The sequence below is a fragment of the Chinchilla lanigera genome, unplaced genomic scaffold (assembly GCF_000276665.1).
Source record: "Chinchilla lanigera isolate Chin_1 unplaced genomic scaffold, ChiLan1.0 scaffold00021, whole genome shotgun sequence".
Classification (NCBI taxonomy): domain Eukaryota; kingdom Metazoa; phylum Chordata; class Mammalia; order Rodentia; family Chinchillidae; genus Chinchilla; species Chinchilla lanigera.
Window position 1 is genome coordinate 19659586 of NW_004955422.1, and position 20211 is coordinate 19679796.

At 56.3% G+C, this 20211-nt stretch overlaps 3 protein-coding genes across 14 annotated transcripts in view; 2 read left to right on the forward strand and 1 right to left on the reverse strand.

The window, feature by feature from the left end:
* Map3k11 (mitogen-activated protein kinase kinase kinase 11) overlaps positions 1–6883 on the forward strand; it is a 15098-nt gene extending 8215 nt beyond the window's left edge. The window contains exons 7-10 of one of the 2 annotated variants that reach the window (XM_005384473.2): positions 239–374; positions 470–561; positions 4887–5270; positions 6035–6883. In XM_005384473.2, the coding sequence (XP_005384530.1) occupies positions 239–374; positions 470–561; positions 4887–5270; positions 6035–6348 (926 nt within the window). In that variant the 3' untranslated portion in view covers positions 6349–6883. Of the gene's footprint in view, positions 1–238; positions 375–469; positions 562–4886; positions 5271–6010 lie in introns of both variants that reach the window. The other variant, XM_005384472.2, reaches the window with a different exon arrangement.
* Positions 6884–7388: 505 nt separating this feature from the next.
* Kcnk7 (potassium channel, two pore domain subfamily K, member 7) lies at positions 7389–10864 on the forward strand. The gene is made up of 3 exons (XM_005384475.2): positions 7389–8339; positions 9851–10249; positions 10483–10864. Exons 1-3 carry the CDS (start codon positions 8021–8023, stop codon positions 10710–10712), a joined length of 948 nt encoding a protein of 315 aa, XP_005384532.1. The 5' UTR covers positions 7389–8020; the 3' UTR covers positions 10713–10864.
* Positions 10865–11192: 328 nt separating this feature from the next.
* Positions 11193–20211, reverse strand: part of Ehbp1l1 (EH domain binding protein 1-like 1) — a gene marked incomplete at its 5' end in the record, with an annotated part of 18231 nt that continues 9212 nt past the window's right edge. For 9 of the 11 annotated variants that reach the window (XM_005384483.2, XM_005384477.2, XM_005384482.2 and 6 more), the window contains 9 exon segments: positions 11193–11681; positions 11774–11888; positions 11968–12041; positions 12886–12985; positions 13252–13375; positions 13472–13527; positions 13639–13708; positions 14271–14351; positions 19433–20086. In XM_005384483.2, coding sequence (XP_005384540.1) covers positions 11582–11681; positions 11774–11888; positions 11968–12041; positions 12886–12985; positions 13252–13375; positions 13472–13527; positions 13639–13708; positions 14271–14351; positions 19433–20086 — 1374 coding nt within the window. In that variant the 3' untranslated portion in view covers positions 11193–11581. 11 annotated transcript variants of the gene reach the window in all.

Genomic DNA, 20211 nt, shown 5'->3' on the forward strand with positions numbered 1-20211 from the left:
AAAAAAAAAAAAAAAAAAAAAAAAAAAACGAAACCCAGGCTGTTAGTACAAACTCAAGCAGCCAGTGTCAGCTGAATGAGATGCCCCACCTCACTGCTGGTCCTGGGACCCAGACCCACCTATCTCACCCAAAGCCCACCCAGGGGATGGGATGGGCTTGGCCTGTGCCCATCCTCTAGAATTGCCCCCAAAGCCACCCTGTTGTGACAGGCTCAGACTCCATTGGGTTCCTCCACAGTGGAGCCTGCAGAGCCAGGCCAGGCATGGGGCCGCCAGTCCCCTCGACATCTGGAGGACTCAAGTAATGGAGAACGTCGAGCATGCTGGGCCTGGGGTCCCAGTTCTCCCAAGCCTGGGGAGGCCCAGAATGGGAGGTGAGTCACCGAGTACCCTCCACCCCAGTATCATCTGCCGCCCTCCCTCCAGTCCTGAGACACAAAGCACTCCTCCCCTTCCCTTCCCTCACCAGGAGAAGGTCCCGCATGGATGAAGCCACCTGGTACCTGGACTCAAATGACTCATCCCCTGTAGGCTCTCCTTCCACACCCCCAACACTCAATGGTGAGTAGTCTTCTTTCCCCAGCAGGACTTTGCTAAGCTCTTGTCCTACTGAGCTCCCCATGAGCAGGCTACGAGAAGCCAGTAGGCAGAGCAGCAATTCTGCCCCGATAGCCTTTCTCATTACAGAGAATAGGAAACTGAGGCTGAGACAGGACAGGCCCAGTGCCAGAACCAGATCTCACCCACAGGCCCACTACTAAGCCCAGGTCTTGGGAGTGCCGGAGACCAGTCCTCCTGTTCAGGCTTGGCCTGCGAGGGGGCTCTTTCCTGGCCCTGTGGCAGCTCTTTGTCCTCAGTAGTTAGAGGAAGGAAAGAAGCAAGGAATGGTACCGCTTCATCTGGTCCCCCGGGGGAGCAGCATCCAGAGAGGAGAAGGAAACTGACAAGTGGCCACCACACTGTGTTTCTAAGTCCCCACTGGGGAACCCATAAGTGGAGAAGAAAATAAGAAGTGCTGGGCATGGTAGTGCACGCCTGTAATCCCAGCACTTGGGAGGCTGAGGCAGGAGGATCACTGTGAGTTCGAGACCAGCCTGGGCTGCAAAGTGAGCTCAAGGCCAACCTGAACTGCACAGAGAGACCCTGTCTCAAAAAGACAAAAAAAAAAAAAAAAAAGAAAAGAAGGCCAAGCAGGGAGGGATGTAGGAGCCATTTTCATTACATCTGGGGAAGTTTGAGGCTTTTCTGTTCTTCATGATGGTCATAGGCCCTGCTGTGTGCCAGACATTCTGCCCAGCCCTGCAAGAGAGGTGCCGTTGTTAGCCCCATTTCAGGCAAAGAAACTGAGACTCTTAAGAGGGAAAATAAGCTACGAAAATCCCCCAGCTGAGGCTCTGGTGGAGTCTTTGACGTCCATACTCTGAGCCAGCTTCCTCGGGAGCTTGAAGAAAGGGTTTCTCACCTACGCACCATGGAGGGACTGAGAGGGTCCTCACAGAGCAGGGCTGATGAGGGCTCCGCTCAGCACTGCCTGGTCTTGGCAGGGGCTAGAGAGTTGTGGCCTCCCGTGCCTGTGGGTCCTTGTGCCAGCACAGGGACCTTCTTCAGAACCCCCAGCCCTACCTGCAGCTCACAGCCAGAATGCTGGTTTGGTGGTTCTGAGACCAGAACAGTGTTCAGCAAGAATTTAGCTTCACCCCTGCTATGCACTCTTCCCAGTCCATCACCTCTACCATTACTTGATTTGATAGTAATAACAGCTATTATTGATCAGCTCTCCCCAGTGTGCTGGGCAATCCTGTGAAGTGAGTTGTTTTTAGCTCCACTTAACAGAGAAGGAAAACGGGCATAGAAATGTTACGTGGCTGGTGCAGGGGACCCAGCAGAGCAGGGATTTGAACCCAGGTCAGTCTGACTCCAGAGGCAGGGCCTTGGATCCCCGTTTTTTGCTCTAGCTATTGCACTGCCCCAACCCGGCTGTGCTGCTAGGGCTGAACTGAAAACTAGAAGGCCAAAAGGGTTGGATTCACCTGTTCTAAAATGTGGCGCCAGTGAAGAGCTTGGAGTCTTGTCAACCCAGTTATGAAGGTCTAAGCAGTGCCTGGCCATGTTCTGCAGAGCCATCTGGGCTTGCTTGCTCTCCCTGAGCTCCCAGGGGCCAGGACACAGGGGCCGGACCCCACTGTCCTCAGGCCTGTCATTGTACGCAAGGGTACCATCACCTACCCTGGAGTAGTCACTGCTGAGCTTTCCCCAGCCCAAGCCTACACTACAGCCGCCATCTGGACCCACAAGAGCACACGACCTTGACCTCCAGCCACCCCCAGAGTCTGCAGCCTGGCTGAGAATCAAAAGAATGGGGCCTCACAGAGGTTCCAGACTCAGAATGTCCCAGGCGTAAGCCACCAACAAGGATCCGCATCCCCACACCACCCTGTCCCCAGCTGGATGTCCTGGCCCCTGGAGACCTGCTTGCACTGTGGCGCACCCTGGCTGGCTGCATTCAGTCCACTCTTGAGTGCAGGGGTTACAGACAAGTGCCCCCAGACCTCTTGGCCACGTGTGGTGGTGCATGTCTGTAATCCCAGCTACTCAGGCAGGCGCTATTTTTTTTGTGTGCTGGGAACTGAACTCAGGACCTCATGCTTGCAAGGCAAATGCGCTGCTGACCTATATCCACAGCCCATCCCAGCTACTCAGGAGACTTGGGCAAGAAGATTGCAAGTTTGAACCCAGCTTGAGCAACTTAGCAACTTTACAGAGACCCTTCTCAAAACAAAAGATGAAAAAAGGGCTGGGGATGTAGCTCAGTGCAAGGCCCAAGCCCCAATACCTCAAAAAGGCAGGAGGGCTGACAGTATAGCTTTGTAGTTGAGCACAACTGGGTTTAATTCCCAGTACAGCAAAAACTATGCCTGCCTTCTTTTTTTTGAGACAAGGTGTCACTATATAGTTCAGATTGGCCTTGAACTCACTATGTATCAAAAAAAAAAAAAACAACTCACTATGTATCCTAGTCTGGCCTCAAACTCATGGCAGTCCTCCTGCCTCATCCTCCCGAGCACTAGGATTACAGTTGTGTGCCACCATACCTGGAACCCCCCCCTTCTTCTTTTTAAACTCATTCTAAATTATCAGTTTCTTCTTTTTTTTTTTTTGGTTTTGTTTTTCTTCTGGTACCAGGAATTGAACTCTTGACCTTGTGCTTGCCAGGCAGGCGCTTTGCTGCTGAGCTAGATCCCCAGCCCCTAAATTATCAGTTTCTTTACCTGTGAAGTAGATATTATAATAATGACCTCACATTGTTGGTACAAGGATTATAAGAACAGATTTTTCCCTAAAATATGCATTGATGCAGTATGAGTCAGTCAGTTATCAATATGTTAGAGAACAACACTGCCGAGAGTGCAGGGACATTCTAGTCTGGTGGAGGAGACAAACTCTTCATAAGTAAGTGCTGCAGAGATTAGTTAGGACCAAGGAAAAGAGGGATAAAAAGCATAACATGAGCAAGAACTGCATAGGCTTGGGTGATGCTGAGAAGGCTTCACAGAGGAAGTGACATCTCAGCTTCAACTTGCTTGGTAAGAGGTCAGTGAAAGTAGTGGTAGAAAACTGTACCCGTCAGAAGGAACAAGCAGGGAGCTCCCCATCCCTGTGGAGAGGAAACCTGGCTACAGAGCCAGGCAGCCAGGCTTGAGGCAGCGGGTGAAGGCGTGAGGGCTGGTGGATGTGTAAGTGAATGCATGGAAAAATAGGCAGTAGCAAGTTCAGGAAGGGCCTGGAGATGATGGGGAGTTTGAGAAGGACACCTGGTCAGCAGATTTGCATCTCAGAGGGACTCCTAGGGCCCTTGAGTGGCCTTGGCTAAGGGTGGCAGGAGGGAAAAAAGAGGCAGAGAGATTGGGTGAGGGTTGTGTCGAAGGAGTCCTGTTTGCAGCAGAGGCTCGCATTTTTTCCTCCAGACCCCAGCCCAGGGCTCCACTCCAGGGAAGCTTGGTGCCTGGTCCAAGGAAGAGGGAAAGGGCAGAAGGGACAAGGCTGGAGAGAACCTCGGCAGCCCAGCTGAGGAGGCTGGATTTTCTCCTGGTGGCAGTGCAGAGCTAAGGAGCAGTCTGGCAAAATCAGGGCTTGTGGAGACATCCACCCTAGGTGCCCCGTACCCCCACTTAACGGCAGATTTCCCAACCCCACTCTGGGTGGCTGTAGCAGTCAGGCCAGCCCTAAGCCTGGTGCCTCGGAATCAGGATTGAATCTGCTATGGCAGCGGTAGAAGGCAGAGACCCCGCTCCACCCCTTGCTGGCTGTGACACCTTGTGCAAACGTTTAGCCCCTCTGGGGCATGAAGGTCATTAATCAATGCCTCTAAATCATCCAGCTCAGGCCTGGCAGAAACACAGACACTATAAACTGCCTGCAACCTCAGGCAAGGCACTAGTCACTCAGTCTGTCCTGGAATGTGTGCCCCTCGGGACTGAGTTGACCTGTGTGCTACTGCTAGAGTTGTAGCTGCGGGGCAGAAGGGCTTGGGTTGCACAGCCAGGAAGGGCTGGTCCCAGTTGGTGGGGCAGCCCTGCCCTGGGCCTAGAGCCTGCCCCTAACTGGCCATGGAGGAGGCCTCCGGCTTCCACCTGCCACTTAGACTCCTGTCATGCCACCTCTGAGGCTTTGCTCTTGCTGGTTTCTCTGCCTGTGCTGCCCTGTCCTAACCCCCGTGCCGGGTGAGAGGCAGGGATGCTAGAGGCAGGTGCCGCTGGACAGGGAAGAGCTGGGCTGGGGGTGGGCAGTGGAGCCGGGGAAGATACTGGTGGGACACAGAGCTCAGGCCTTGGTCCAAGGCCACAATGTGGCAGCTACAATCTAATCTGTGTGACCCCTGCCCTCAGGTAACCCCCCTCGGCCTACCCCAGATCCTGAGGAGTCACGGAAGCCCGGACCCACAGAGCGGGGCAGCAGCTCTGGGACCCCCAAGCTGATCCAGCGGGCGCTGCTGCGCGGCACTGCCCTGCTCGCCTCACTGGGCCTCGGCCGTGATCTGCAGCCCCCGGGGGGTCTGGGCCGTGAACGTGGAGAGCCCCCACTAGCGCCCCCCACACCAGCACCAGCAATGTGCCCTGCCACCACCGAGCCACCCCCCACCCCCCTCATCCACCTCTCCCCCAAGATGCCCAATGCCCGTGACCCGCTCACGCCTGTGCCGCTGCTGCTGGACCTGGGCATCCCTGCTGGCCAGCCGTCTGCCAAGAGCCCCCGGCGGGAGGAGACGCGCGGTGAGTAGCCCTGAGGTGGATGAGATGACCACCAGGGAGGGAGGTGCTGCAGAGGACTTGGAGGGAGGCCAGGACCACGGATGTCCACTGGCTCCCAAACTGGGCTCTGGGGGTGCTAGGGACTCAAAGAGTGAGCTCAGGCCAAGTTGAGCTGTGCGGTGGGCAGGAATAGGGTGGGCTGCCAAAGGCCTTCACACTGAGACCCATCCTTAGCTCTTTTGTATCTTTTATTTTAAGACAAGATCTTTCTGAGTTGCTAAATTGCCTAGGCTGGGCTTGAATTTGTGATCCTTCTGCCTCAGCCTCCTGAGTGGTGGGATTATAGGCATGCACTCCCACCCCCGAAGTCTTGGTTTTGGTTTTGGGAGACAGAGTTCCACTCTGTAATCTAGGCTGGCCTTGAACTCAGTGTGTAGCCCATGTAAGCCACAAATGGTTGGCAGTCCTCCTGCCTCAGCCTCCTGAGTTCTGGGATTATAGGTGTGTACCACTGTGCCCAGCTCTGATACCCATTTTTAGATCAAGAAGTTGAAGCACAGAGATTAAGGGGCCCTAGGTTTCCAACTTGTAAATGACAGGGTTCGAATCTGCTCCAGTCGCTGTGCCCTGAGCCACATGTAATAGACAGAGGCACCAAGGAGCATAAAGAGCTAAGGAAGTTATGAGTCAGGTAGTGTAGTTCACTGGGCAGATAGAAAAACTGAGGCCCAGCTAACCCTTGCCTTCCTGCACCCTCACAGGAGGCACCGTCTCACCCCCACCAGGAATATCACGCTCCGCTCCTGGCACCCCAGGCACCCCACGCTCACCACCTCTGGGCCTCATCAGCCGACCTCGGCCCTCTCCTCTCCGCAGCCGCATCGACCCCTGGAGCTTTGTGTCAGCTGGCCCACGGCCTTCACCTCTGCCCTCACCACAGCCTGCACCCAGACGGGCACCGTGGACCTTGTTCCCAGATTCAGATCCCTTCTGGGACTCCCCACCTCCCAACCCCTTCCAGGGAGGGCCCCAGGACTGCAGGGCGCAGACCAAAGACGTGGGTGCCCAGGCCCCGTGGGCACCAGAGGCCGGACCTTGAGTGGGCCAGGCCACTCCTCCATGCTCCAGCTGCCTTAGAGGAGCCACAGCATACACTGGAACAGGAGCCAGGCAGGCCTCTGTAGCTGCCTCTGTTTCCCCCAGGGACCCCCCGCCTCAGGGGGCGGTCAGGAACACTACACTGCACAGGAAGCCTTCACACTGGATGGGGGCCCATGCCCCTTACACACACCTGTGACCTGTAGGTCCCCTTGACTTACCTGCCCCGCTGGGGCCTGACACTGTACTCAGCTGGTTGAGAGGACCAGAGCCTGTCTCAGGGAATCGCCCCCAGGGGTGGTGCAGGGAGGAAGGGAGGTGCAGGGGAGAGGGGCCGGCCTCAGCTGTCACCAGCACTTTTGACCATGTCCTGCTACTGTGGCCCCTACCCCAGGGCTTAGTGCCTGGACCCCCCACCGCCCTTGGGGTCATGGGAGCCAGGGCTCTCTGGGTACCTTCCTGCTGTCCCAGCCAAGGTTGGGCCTTGGTGTTGGGATCCAATGAAGCCAAATAAACTTGTAAACTGTCTCCCCAAATGCAGCTGTCACCTTTCCTGGAAGAAACCAGGAGACCCAACCGGTCCTAAGACCCTGGTGTCCTCACTGCCCTAACACAACAGACAGACGCCCTGCACCGCCCCCCGCCAGGAACACACCAGCGTCCCGCTCAGTCATTCAAGACTTCCCTGTCTCCCAGCACCCTGCACACTCACCTCATCCACCTTCTCTCAGCCTCTCCGCGCTTGACCACACCACATCCTTCCACAAGCCATTGCCCCCACTCTGGCAACCATCCTTGTCCTGGTCCTGAGTGGGCCTGCCCATTCTTTGGGCCCAGCTGCCACATATCCTCCTTAGTACCTCTCCTGGCCACGCTGCCCCAACCCTAGGCAGATCACTGGACTCATAGCCTATGGCCCTCTGGGTTTGTTTTTTTTGTTTTTTTTTTTTTTATTTTTTCCGGTACTGGGAATCGAACTCACGACCTTGCGCTTGCCAGGCAGGCGCTTTGCCGCTGAGCTAAATCCCCAGCCCCCCCCCACCCCCGGGTTTGTTTTACCTCACTCTCCTCCCCTACCGGATCCACCTTGAACCCCACTGTCCCAGTCCCACCTCTGCCCATCCCACCCAGGACGCCTCCTTATCCAATCTCCCCATGGTCTCCCTGAGCCATACTTGTCCTCAAAGGCCTGTGTCCTCCCTACACCCCGGGCGCTTGCCCACGACTGGCTGCTGCTTGGGCTCCAGCTGGTAGCCCTCCCCCGTATGCTCCATTACCTGGGCGTTTCCTGCTCAGAACCTAATAACGAGGTGCAGAGCTGCATCTTCTTGCTCACGGCTTTCTTGGGTGTGCACCAGGAGGGAAGGGACCAGTGTCTGAGTGAAATCGGGTGTGTGCCGTGGACGGACCACGTCTGTGAAGAAGTGTGAGGCTTGCCCTGGGCTTCTCGCCCTGCCCTCAACCTCACCCCAGCTACTGTGAAATGGCTCACAAGGTCGTGCCCCGAGAAACTGGGAGGACAGCTTACCTCCCTGCCATTCTTGATCACCCCAGCCCTGTGGCAGCCACCCACACAGCACCTCCTCCTCCTTCCAGCCCCGCCCGGCAGGCTCCTCCCAAGGGCCAGTGGGGAAACAGGATCTCCCACAGCACCCCAAACTCAGCACTGCACTATGTGGGTTCTGAGGCCCTGGACCCGATTTGCGCTTTTGGTCATGGCCCACATGCTGGCCATGGGGCTAGGGGCTGTGGTGCTCCAGGCCCTGGAGGGTCCTCCTGCACTCCAGCTCCAGGCCAAGCTCCAGGCTGAGCTGGCTGCCTTCCAGGCAGAGTTTGGGGCCTGCTTGCCACATGGAGCCCTGGAAGAGCTGCTGGGCACAGCCCTGAGGGCACAGGCTCATGGAGTCTCCAGCCTGGGCAACAGCTCAGAGGCCAGCAACTGGGACCTATCCTCAGCCCTGCTTTTCACTGTCAGCATCCTCACTACCACGGGTAAGGCCACTAGGCAGCACGGGAGGAAGAGACTCTTGAGGCCATGGCTCCCTGAGGTAGGTCCCTGGGAGTCCAGTCCTGTCCCTGGCCCCAAAGCACCAGATGGAGCCCAGGCCCTATCAGGTCCAACATCAGGATTGGGGCTCCCCACGCCAATATACATCCCAACTGGTGTCTCCACTTCAGCTGCCAGGAGGGGCGTGGCCTTCCCAGCCCCACCCCTAGGCACCCTTTGAGACCCAGAAGAAGCACCCAGACCTTGCACAAGCCTGAGGCAAGGCAGGGACACAGTGGGATGGAAGGGCAGGGGAGGAGGCAGATCAGGAGCACCAGCTCTGGAGGGGCATAAGTAAGTCCTGATGAGTCGGTAGCCAAGGCAAATGGGCCCACAGCTAAGGGTTGAAGGATTTCCTGGTAGAGATCAATGCATGCCTAGGCCCCAAGAAAGAACAGGGACACAGTCCTGGATTTTGGGGGGGTTTTGTCTGTTCTACAAGGTATTTAGTTACTGGTGCTGGGGATCAAAGTCAAGGCCTTCCTCCTAACTTCTTTTGGAAATTCAAGAAACCATACAGAGCCTGAGTCCCCACAAGGCAACATACGGGCTGGAGCAGAACAGGGCCTGCCTCTAGGCAGAGCACAGCCTCCAGCCCCACCACTCCCTCTAATCTCTCATCAGGCTCCTCTGAGCACGGAGTCTGCAACCTCTGGACCAGCTGGTCCTGTTCTCTCACCATGCCCCACTCTCCCATCTTTCCTAACCTTGCCTGTGCTTCCCTATCCCCTAATGCCCTCTCTCCTGCCTGCTGCTTCTTTGCAGCCCTACTGGTCAACACCTACAGTTCTGCTCTTCCTGCTTGCTGTCCCCCCACCCACCAAAAATCCAGGCCCCACACCGGCTCAGATTCTGGCACCTAGGAAGATAGGATGTACCTTTGAGGAGTGAAAAGTGGGTGACACACCACCAGCTTGGATTATGAAATATTAGATAAAGGTGGAGCTGAAGAACCTCTCAGGCTGAGGATATAGCTCAGTGGTAAAGCACTTACCCATTGTGCCCATACTTGCCTATCACGCAAGAGGTCCTGGATGCGATTCCTACTACTGCGAAAAAGGAAACTTTGGGGTCAGTACCCCTGTGACTGCTGAGGACCAAGATGGCATTGTGAGCCAGGATGAGCTGGCTCTGGACAACTTGCCTCACAACCACTGCGAAAAAGGAAACAGCCAGGAGCGATCTAGGCACAGGACAGCAGTTCTCTGAACTATCTTAGCTACAAAGGTCCTGAGGGACTGTCTTAATTATTTCATTTTTCAGAAAAGAGTGTCAGAGAGGTAAAGTCTTGCCCCAGGATCCTCAGGGAAGGAGCTGAGCCTGCAGAGGTTATGCAATTCTGGCCACCAGAGGGCAGCCTTCCCTGAGTGGCCATGGAGAAAGTGGGGACACCTCCTGCCCCCGCAGCAGGTACCCCACTGAAGAGGTCACTGCCTGCTGCCCCTCTCTTCCCCAGGTTATGGCCACATGGCCCCACTCTCCGCAGGTGGAAAGGCCTTCTGTGTAGTCTATGCAGCTCTAGGGCTGCCAGCTTCCCTAGCACTTGTGGCTGCCCTGCGCCACTGCCTGCTGCCTGTGCTCAGCCGCCCAGGTGCCTGGGTAGCCAGTCGCTGGCAGTTGGCACCAGCCCAGGCTGCACTGTTGCAGGCAGCAGGGCTGGGCCTTCTGGTGGCTGGTATCTTCGTGCTGCTGCCAGCACTGGTGCTGTGGGGTCTACAGGATGACCGCAGCCTGCTGGAGGCCGTCTACTTCTGCTTCAGCTCACTCAGCACCATCGGCCTGGCAGACTTGCTGCCAGGCAGTGGCCAAGGCCTGCATCCGGTGATTTACCAGCTCGGCCACTTCGCACTTCTTGGTAAGTTGAGGGAGGTGTCTAGACTATGATTCCCATGAGCCCCTGGGGGCTGCACATCACAGAGGCGAGACCATCCCTCAGGCACTGTTTCGAAGTTGTAGTCTGAAGAACCCATGGCAGCAACAGTACGAGAAGTGTGCGTGGCACCTAGTGCCAGTGTGGTTCCATGCTGGGAGGTGGGTGGCAAACACCGTGGGTACCACAAGACCTGCCCTAGTGCTCTCCCTCCCCAGGTTACTTGCTCCTAGGGCTCCTGGCCATGCTGCTGGCAGTGGAGGCCTTCACAGAGCTGCCACAGGTCTGTGCCGTGGTGAAGTTCTTTGGGGTCAGTACCCCTGAAACTGCTGAGGACCAAGATGGCATTGTGAGCCAGGATGAGCTGGCTCTGAACAACTTGCCTCCTGCCACCCCTGCCTCCGAACAAGCCCCGGCTTGCGGACAGGTGTCAGGTGACTGCATGTAGCTCCTCTGAGGTGGCGGATCGTGAGGAGGAAGCAGTCATGAGTACTCGGGGAAGAATCGGCGATGGCAGGGTTGGGAGGGGGAGATTGTAGGGAATGGTGTGCTAATTTTTTAAAAAGGCAACAACTTGCTCAACTTTGTTTTTGGTGTCTTCTTTCATTTTTGTTTGTTTTCTCAGTACTGGGGACTGAGACCAGGTTTGGTTAGGCTGGGCTGGAACTTGGCGATCTTCCTGCCTTGGCCTCTCACAGTGCTGAGATTACAAGTGTCCGCCCAGCTATGTGGCTTCCTTCAAAACGAGACTCCCCTCAGCAATAATCCTTAGAAGGCCCGGGTCCATCCTCAGTAGGCATCTGGGGACCACCAGTCCCCCAAGGCTGCCCAGGTTTAGAGTAGCAGTGACCACGTTATCCATTATGGGCCTAAGCCCCACCCTCTTCCGCCTATTGAAGCCCAAGCCGTCCTGAGAATGGGCCAGTGCTGCTGTGTCCTTGTCCAACTTTATGGCTGGTGAGGAACAGGAAGGGGAGGGTACGGGCTGTTCCCCACACTGCCCACAGTCTCCCTCAGCCCGGGCAGCCAGCTGGGCCCAGCACTGGAGAAGGGTCCTGCCGAGCGCACGCGCACACACACACACACACACACACACACACACTCTCTCTCTCTCTCTCTCTCTCTCTCTCTCTCTCTCTCTCTCACTCACTCACTCATACAGACAAATAAATACAGGCAACCTAGTGAAGGCATCCCCAAGGCCAGGTCCTCTGCAGCGCAGGCCCCGGGGAAGCAAGTGGGCGCCAGAGACAGGCAATGCTGTGGGCTGGGCCAGAGGCAGGTGAGGCTGAGGCAGAGGCTGTGGCTGAGGCAGGCTCAGCTCAGCACGCAGCGTTCGCGCCGGCTCAGCTGCCGGCTCAGCTTACGGCGCCGCTGCTCCAGACCACGCGCCAGGCGCTCATCCTCCTCCAGGGCACTGCAGGGGTGCAGGGGAGCGCAAGTCAGCCCCACTGTTGTCCACCAAAGTTCCAGACCCAGCACTCCCAGCTCAGATGGGCCCCCACTTACATCCGCTCCTTTTTGTCCAGGTCTCGGACCAGCTCATCACGCTGGTTCACCAGTGACACCAGCTCCTCCAGCAGTAGCTGTTCTCGGTGCTGCTGTGTGGCCGTTTTCTGCCAGTCTGAGACCCAAGAGCCCAAGTCAGGTGGCGCCAGGCTGAGTCCAGTCCTACCTCTGGCCCCTCTGGCCCCGTTTCCCACCTTCAATGGCCAGCATGGCCCGCAGCTCCCGGCTCAGCAGCTCAAACCTGCGCTCCAAATCCTGCTCCTCTATGCTGGGAAGCAAGGGAACCAGGTCAGGGAGGGGAGCACAGGGCTCTGACCACTCCCGCCCCGGCCCACCTCCCTCTCCTTCCCACAGAGGGCTGGGCTGAGCTCAGGGCACTACCTGCTTTACCCTTCAGAATCCTCTTTGTCCCAACTGGCCTCTGATTACTAATGCTTGTGTTGCCTCCCCGCCCCCTCTTGTAAAATAAAAAACAAGCTATTTAAATGGAAGCAGTGGGCCACAGCAGTCCTGGAGCAATGCAAATGCAGACAGACAAAACTGTCTTCATCAAATGCCTGAGCTGAGCAGATCTCTAGGGCCTATATTCCTTGCTGTAGAGGCACAAGGTCAGACTGGAGGACTTAGCCCTGACCTGCCAAGGGCACGCTCTGCTCCTGGCTTCAGCTTTCTCATCAATAAAGATAATGCCCTTTTGTATGTGTGATATTGGGGACTGAACCCAAGGCCTTCACACTGCACTATATCCCAGCCATTTATTTATTTTGAGACAGGTGCTAAGTTGCTTGGACTGCCTCACACTTGCAATCTTCCTGCCTCAGCCTCCCAGAGGCCTGAGAGATTACAGGTGTGCAACCCCATGCCTGGCAAGACAGTACCAATATAGGAAGTATACAGGTTGCATACAAAATAGGCAGGAGAAAAGCTAGTAAGGTGGCTGAACAATAATTTTTAAAAAACCTTTATAGGAAAGCAGTGAATACAGCAGTTGTAGCCGAAGTACCGCACCTAACATTCCCGGTGCTCGACTGCCCACTGTCCACAGTGGCATAGTGGGAAGGGGAGGGGCCTGGTGGGCGGGGCAGGGCCCGGGCTGGTGGGAAAGTACTCACAGCAGCTGCAGTTGGTCCTGCCTCCGGATGAGAGCGTTCTTCTTGTTGACCAGTGTGAACCATTCCTGGATCAGAACCTCCTCCTGCAGCCGGTTGGCACCTGCCAAGCCACGATGGTTAGCAGGCCCACCCGCTGTCAGATCAGTGCAGGGCGGCCGGGGTCTAGGGGAGGGGGCTCGCTCGCTTGTCCCATCCCCGAGGCCTGTGCTGTGTCTCCAGGAGGCTGCTTCCCGGCCTGCTCGCCCCGGGCTCTGCATGCCCACTGTAAAATGCTTTCCTGTCCCTCCTCCCAGCTCCGCCTGCGGCCAGAAGGGCTGGGTGGATACGGTGGTCCGAGGGAAGGCCTGGGCCCAGGTGCCCGCCCACCTGACTCCATGAGGCTTCTCAGCTGTGTCTCCACCTCAGCCGCCCGGTCATCTATCTGCCTCTGCTCCTGTTCCAGGGCCTGCAGCTCTGCACACACGTACTGACTTGTGTCCTGGAACCGTTGCTGGGGAAGGAAAGGGGGAACAGGGGATAGATGGGTTCAGCAGGCCCTGTCTAGGAAGTGCCCATCCCTCAGGCGCCCCATTTCAGCCCTCCTTACCAATCCAGCCTCCTCCCCTGGACTTGGGGGTGGCTCTTCCAATGGGGAGCTCCCACCTGCAGACAAAGACCAAGCTAAGGCACCCCCAACATATGTGCCCCCAGAGGCCCCGGCCCAGGATTTCAGAGTGGCCTGAGCTAAGCCACGCCCCTGCCCACAGTACTCACCAGGAGGCTGCCCTGGGGCCTGAGCTGTGGGTGGGCCGGGGGCAGGGCTGGGCTCGGGGCTCAGGGCTTCCTATGGAAAAATGCGGCCAGTGAGGGCGGGGAGGGGCTCCCAATAGCCCAGCCGGAGCCTCTCACACGGGGGAGGCAAGCTCCTCAGTCCCAGACCCCCAGCCAGCCACTTCTCCATCCTGCAGGGGCTCCTCACACACACTTCAGGTGAAGGCCAGCCCTTCACTTCCCAGCCCATGGTCTCCCTCGGCACAGGGCCACCCTCTGAACCTCAGAATCCTCATTCCTCGGAGATTGGGAAGGGCCCAGCAGGGGTGCCCTTTGTTCCCCTCCCACCCCTCCTCTCCGCGGTCCCCTCAAGTCACCTTTGACCCCTGTCACTTCACATTAGCATCTCCATCGTGGCCCTCGGAGGTGACAATGAGCTGCCTGGATGCGGCCGCATTTCTGGACCTAGTCCATCCTAAACCAGCACTGCCATCTCCCAGCCAAAAGAGGGCGCCCTCCCACCACAATGGTTCCCAAACCCAGAAGCGGGTACAGTCTTCCGGAATTGCTCACAACCAGACAGGTCGGCTGGACCTTCAGTGTTACCCTCGTGTGCCCCTCTCCTGGTGACTCACTGGGATTGTCAGCGCTGCGGGCCTCCGGCTTTGGGCTTGGCTGACAGACTGGCTGCCTTGACAGGTGCTGCTCCAGCCATCCTGGGTCACAGGATGGAGAGAAGGGGCTGACAGCCCATGCCTGCCTCTACCCCAAACCCTCTGAGAGGCAGCCCAGAGCCCTACATGCCCTCCTTTCCAGCCTGGGTCACTGGTGGCCTCCTCACCGACTGCCACCATCCGCTGCCTGCAACTCTGCCCTCAAGCCACACCCGAGAGGCCTTGTGGAACTCTCACCAGCGGTGTAACTGTGCACGGTTCCTGGCTCCCAGCCAAGGCAAGGCCTTGGGGGGCTCTAGCCTCAACTCCCAAACCCCCACCTAGGTGCCCCACTCTGTCCATAGTGCGGGGCTTTCCTGTTCCCTAACTTCCTCAGCCCAGAACCAAGCTCCACCTCGAGCGGCCCTCGAACAGAGGTGCTCTCCCTGACTCAGTTCAGCTGGGCTCCCCCAGAGGCCCCCACACCTCTCAGCCTTTTTTTTGTTTTTTTTTTTGCGGTACCAGGAATTGAACTCATGACCTTGTGCTTGCCAGGCAGGTGCTGTGCTGCTGAGCTAAATCCCCAGCCCCTCCTCTCAGCCTCCTTGCTGACCTTCAAGTCTCCTGAAGTCTGAACTGGGCCCATGCTGCCCCCAGGGCCACCTCCAGGGCAGCTGGAGCCAGCCACCTCCCGGTGCCATAGATTGCACAGGCTTCCCTGACCAGAGGGAGCCCCTTCAGAGTTCCCCAGTACACTGATTAATAATAGCTAACGTCGGGCTGGGGATTTAGCTCAGCGGCAAAGCGCTTGCCTGGCAAGCCCAAGGTCGTGAGTTCGGTTCCTGGTACCGGAGAAAAACCAAAAAAATAAAAAAATAAAAAATAAAAAAAAAAAAGCTAACGTCACTTAAGCGTTTATGCAGCATGCACACATATTATTTCCATCCACTGTTTTCCCAACCACTCTGTTAGGCAGGACTATTCTCTCTCACTTTACAGATAAAAAACAGGGTCAGAGATGAAGCTCATACAGGGTATGGCTACACAGGTTTCTCTAACCCTCTAGGCCCCTAATTTTTATTTATTTATTTTGGCAGTACTGGAGATTTGAATCCTGGGCCTTTGAGACTGAGTTTCACTAACCCAAAATTTGTTCCCAAGCGTGAATACCCACTGGGCTTCTTTGTGTCCTGGGTGTGTGAAATAGGGCAAAATCTCAGTGCTGTGTTGACTGAGGAGGTGCAGGCCCCCATAAAGGCGTCTGGGGAAACATGTAGCTCTCCCCTTTTCTGACGGCACTCGCAGTGGTGCCCGCTTGGCACCTTGCAAAGGGGGCTGCTCCTCCTCCTCAGGAAAAGAGCTCACAAGTTGAAAGCCTCGCTCTGGGTCACACAGCAGGGCAACAGTGCTGGGCCCAGCAGAGGGTACTGTTTAAGAACCCAGGCTCTCCTGGGCCTGTAATACCAACACTCTGAGACTGCTGCAGGAGATTGGGAACTTCCACCCCAGCAAAGGCAACTTACGGATTTAGTAAGACCCACTCCCAAAATACAAAATAAAAAGGCAAGGTCTAGAGAAGTCAGACGTGGTGGGGCATGCCTATAATCCAGCACTTGAAAGGCTGAGGCAGGATCACAAATACAGGCCCATCCTGGGCAATTCAGCAAGACCCTGTCTCAAAAAAAGGGCTAGATCATCAGGTGTTGTGACCGACTCCTATAATCCTAACATTCAGGAGGCTGAGGCAGGAGGTTCACTGAAAGTTTGAGGCCAGCCTGGAGTACACAGTGAATTCAAGGCTAGCCTGAACTATATAGTGAGACCCTGTCTCAAAAAACTACAAAAAAGGTCAGGCATGGTGGTTCACAACTATAATCCCAGCACTTGGGAGGCTGAGGCAGGAAAGTCACCGAAAGTTCAAGGCCGACCTAGACTACATAGGGAGACCCTGTCTCAAACAAAACATACACCGCCACCACCCCTACAGAAGAAAGGAAAGAGGCTGAGGGTGTAGCTCTATATTAAGGGTTTAGGTTCAATCCCTACTCTATCTGTCTCTGTCACACACACAGAAAACAGACTTAAAAAACAACGGCTCTTCACTTGGGCCTACAGATAGATGCCTAATAGGTAACTAAAAGCAGAACAAAGCTTTACCTTGTTTGTTTTGTTTTGTTTTTTGTCTTTGAGACAGCATCTTGCTATGCAGTTCAGATTGGCCTTGAGCTCACTTTGTAGCCCAGGCTGGCCTGGAACACGTATCAATCTTCCTGTCTCAGCCTCCTGAGTGCTCGGATTACAGGCATGCACCAGCATGCCTGGCTGTTTTGTTTTTTGGAGACAGGGTCTCAATATGTAGTTCGGGCTGGCTTTGAACTTACAGCAACCCACCCGCCTCACCCTTCCGAGTGCTGGGATTACAGACATGTATCACCATGCCTGGCATCACCTTTATTTCTGTCTCCTTTATTACCTTAAAACTTTAGCTGGGGAAGGTGGTGCACGCTTGTAATCCCAGCACTCGGGAGGCTGAGGCAGGAGGATCGTTGCAAGTTCAAGGTCAGCCTAGGCTATAAAGTGAGCTCAAGGCCAGCCTGAACTGCACAGCGACACCCTGTCTCAAAAAGACCAAAAAACAAACAAACAAACAACTTTGGATTAGACCCTTGCTCAGTCTGGGTATAAACACATTAATCATCTCCTAAGTATCTGTCTGAAAGTTAGCAAAACAAAGTTGGCAGAACAAAGGTGACCATCTCTAAATGTATGTAATGTACCTACCTCATCCACCACCAAAACTGAAGACACCGACATAAGGGACTTACAGAGACATTCGCTGTGCCCGAAGCCTCCAGTTCTAACCTCTGGTTACTGGGATTCCAGCAGAGCCTCACAAGCCTTCAAGTGCCCCGTACAGAAACAGTCACCCCCTGGAGATGGGACTGCCCACTCAAGCAACAAGGATGTGCCCTGGAGCCATCACACGAAAGCAGAACTGAGAACAAGATCCCCACAACCCGGGGCCAGCTCCTCTCTTATGTGTGGCAGGATGGGCCAATCTCCACAACCAGGCCCAGCTCCTCTGCAAATGGCCCAGTCGGAGCCACCTCATCATTCCCGTGTCCCCTTTGGTTCCTTCTGGTCTTTTACTTTCCAAAGCGTTGGCTTGTGAGTTCATGCTGATTACCTCGGCTGTAATTTCCCGCATTACTGAAGGACCCACACTAGCTCATGACATCCCCACTATCAAATGGGCTCACGGCTCCTCCCCAGAAAAGGAACTGTGGGGCACTGAGCAGTCAAGGGGCAAAGTCAGCCATAACGAGGGCTCAGCACAGGGCCAGCAGAGGCAGGCAGTGGAGAAAGCCAACCTCAGCAGCAACTGAGCTTACTCACACCAGCCCTGATGGGAATTCTAATACTGCTTCCTCCTGTGTGACCCAAATTCCTCTTTCTGTACCCCCATGTTCAGCCCCTCCTTAGGGAGCCTTGTGGGCCACACCACAAACACCCTGATCTTCTCATGGAGCTGCTTCAGCCCCACCCCAGCTCCAAGGCTCCTGATCACATCCTATTCCAGGCCTTGGGAAGCTCAGAAGGGTGAGGCCTGGCAGAACCATCCTGCCACACATAAGAGGAATGGGGAGGAGACAGCCAATGAGGAGGAGTCTCCTCCAGCCTCATGCATCAAGTATCTCCTGTGGGGCAAGGCCTGGAGGAGGGCCAGGCTCAGAAAGACCAGATGCTGGGACTTGGGCCCAGGAGGGTGTAGGTTGGAGCCTCCCTTTTAAGATTTAAAGAGCCACTAACACAAGTCAACCAGTCAGGCTACAGGAAGCTGTGTCCAAGCACTGCTGCCTGCCACATCCGCGTTACGTGGCCCCAGTGTGCCCTATCCAGTGCTCATTCACAGGCTCAGCCCCGTGCCTCTGACATGACACTCAAGTCTCCAGCTCTCAGCCTGACCCCACACCATCTGGGCAACTTTCAGGAACCATCCGGCAGTTCCCTAAATGGGTCCTGAGCTTCCCTGAGGCCATATTTTGCTGGTGAGGGTCCCTCCACTTGAGAATCACCCTTACATTTTTCAACTGGGAAAATCCATCCCTTTTAAACTAGCCTGAAGGCCACTGTTCCCTCTAGAAAGCCTTCTCCAATTAATCCTTTCCCTTCCTCCAAATGCCATGCAGCAGCCTGACAAGAGCCACCCCCGCTGTCCTGGACCACAGCGGAAAGGCCCTGGCATTGAATTTTTTTGACACAGGGTCTCACTATGTAGCTCAGGCCAGCCTCAACCTCACCATGTGTATCCCCAGCTGCCCTGTAATGATCCTCTGCCTCAGTCCTGAGTGCTGAGATTACAGACATACACCGCCATGACTGGACCATCCGTCTGTGAGGCCTTAAGTGAGTCCCTGTTCTCTCCAGGGCCATCTCCTTTTCAGTACAGAGACAGAACACCCTGGAAGACAGACCTGAGACCTCAAATGAATGGCAGTGGGGACCCAGGCCTCAGCAGGGTCTCCCACCTGCAACCTCCATTATAGGAAAGGCAGAGGCTGGACATGGTGGCACATGCCTATAATCCCAGCACCCTGAGAGACTAAGGCAAGAGAAGCCAGCCTAGCCTGGGGCAGCTTAGAGACTAAGAGAAACCCTGTCTCAAAATAAAAAATTAGAAAGGGCTGGGGATACAGTTCAGTAAAAAGGCCCTGGACCCAATCCCCAGTACAAGGAAGGAAGGAAGGAAGGGAGGGAGGAAGGAAAGGAGGGAGGGAGGAAGGAGGGAGGGAAGGAAGAAGGAAGAAGGTAGGTAGGTAGGTGAGAAAGAGACAAGGGGAGGTCAGGCATGGTGGCCCACACATCTAATCCTAGTACTTAAGAGGCCGAGGCAGGAGGGTCACAGGAGGCAAATATCCCCTGCTGGCAGCAGAGGCTGGGCAGTCTCCGGACCTGGTAATTCTTGGCTAGAATACCTGCACCAGGGTTCGCTTACACAGTACTAGGTCCCTCTGAGAGGAAAGCACCTCCCTATACTGTTTTGTCCCTCTGCTCTTAAGCTGCCAGCTCTGTCCCTGGGGACACTCAGGACCCTTCTCTGCCTGGTTCCCACACTCAGCCCTGCAGCTGTAGAAAGCACTCACTGTGGCCGAGGCTCCCGCATCGGGTTCATCCACGGAGAAGGAGCTGCTGCTGCGCAGCCTGGAGCGCCTCTTCTTCAGCAGATCGGCGTCCCGCACATGGGAGAAGGAACCGTGCGCACGAGGTGGTGGCACCGGTCCAGCCTCGCCGTTGACTGATGGCCGTGGCAGTCTCACGCCGCCCCCGCCCCCGCCCGCAGTCGCCCCGGCCCCATTCACCAGCCCCTCCGCTGGGGGAACTGGGGCTACGGGTGCAGGGGCCACGGGGACATCAGCCGGGACCCCTGGGGGACTCGCTTCCCCGACAGCCTTGGCGGCGGCGTCCTTGGGGGCACAGCCTGCGGCCACGAACTCCACGATGGGGTCCGCACGGCTCACTGCCTCCTTGGGCACTTCGGCCCCATGCTCACGAAGCCGCTGGGCCAGGTCGCCGGCATCCAGCTCGTCGGGCAGGCTTGGTGTGGCGCTGCCCACACGGTACATGCCCCTGCCATCGCCGCCCTTCAGCTGCACAAGCTGCAGCTCCTGGCCGGTGCAGAAAGCGCGGATCTGGCATAGGTATGTCATGACGATGAGTTTGTCGGGAACCGCCAGCAGCACCATGTCCGCGGGCTCCAGCAGCCGCGACACGCCCAGGGCTGCGAAACCATCGAAGGCCTAGGAAGGGTGCGCATGGAGTCACTCAGAACGCTGGCGTCGCACAGCCTAGCACACCGGAGTTTGCCCAGCGATGCTTTCAGCCCCTTCCCCCCACCCCCACCCCCGCTCGGCCTCAGAGGTCC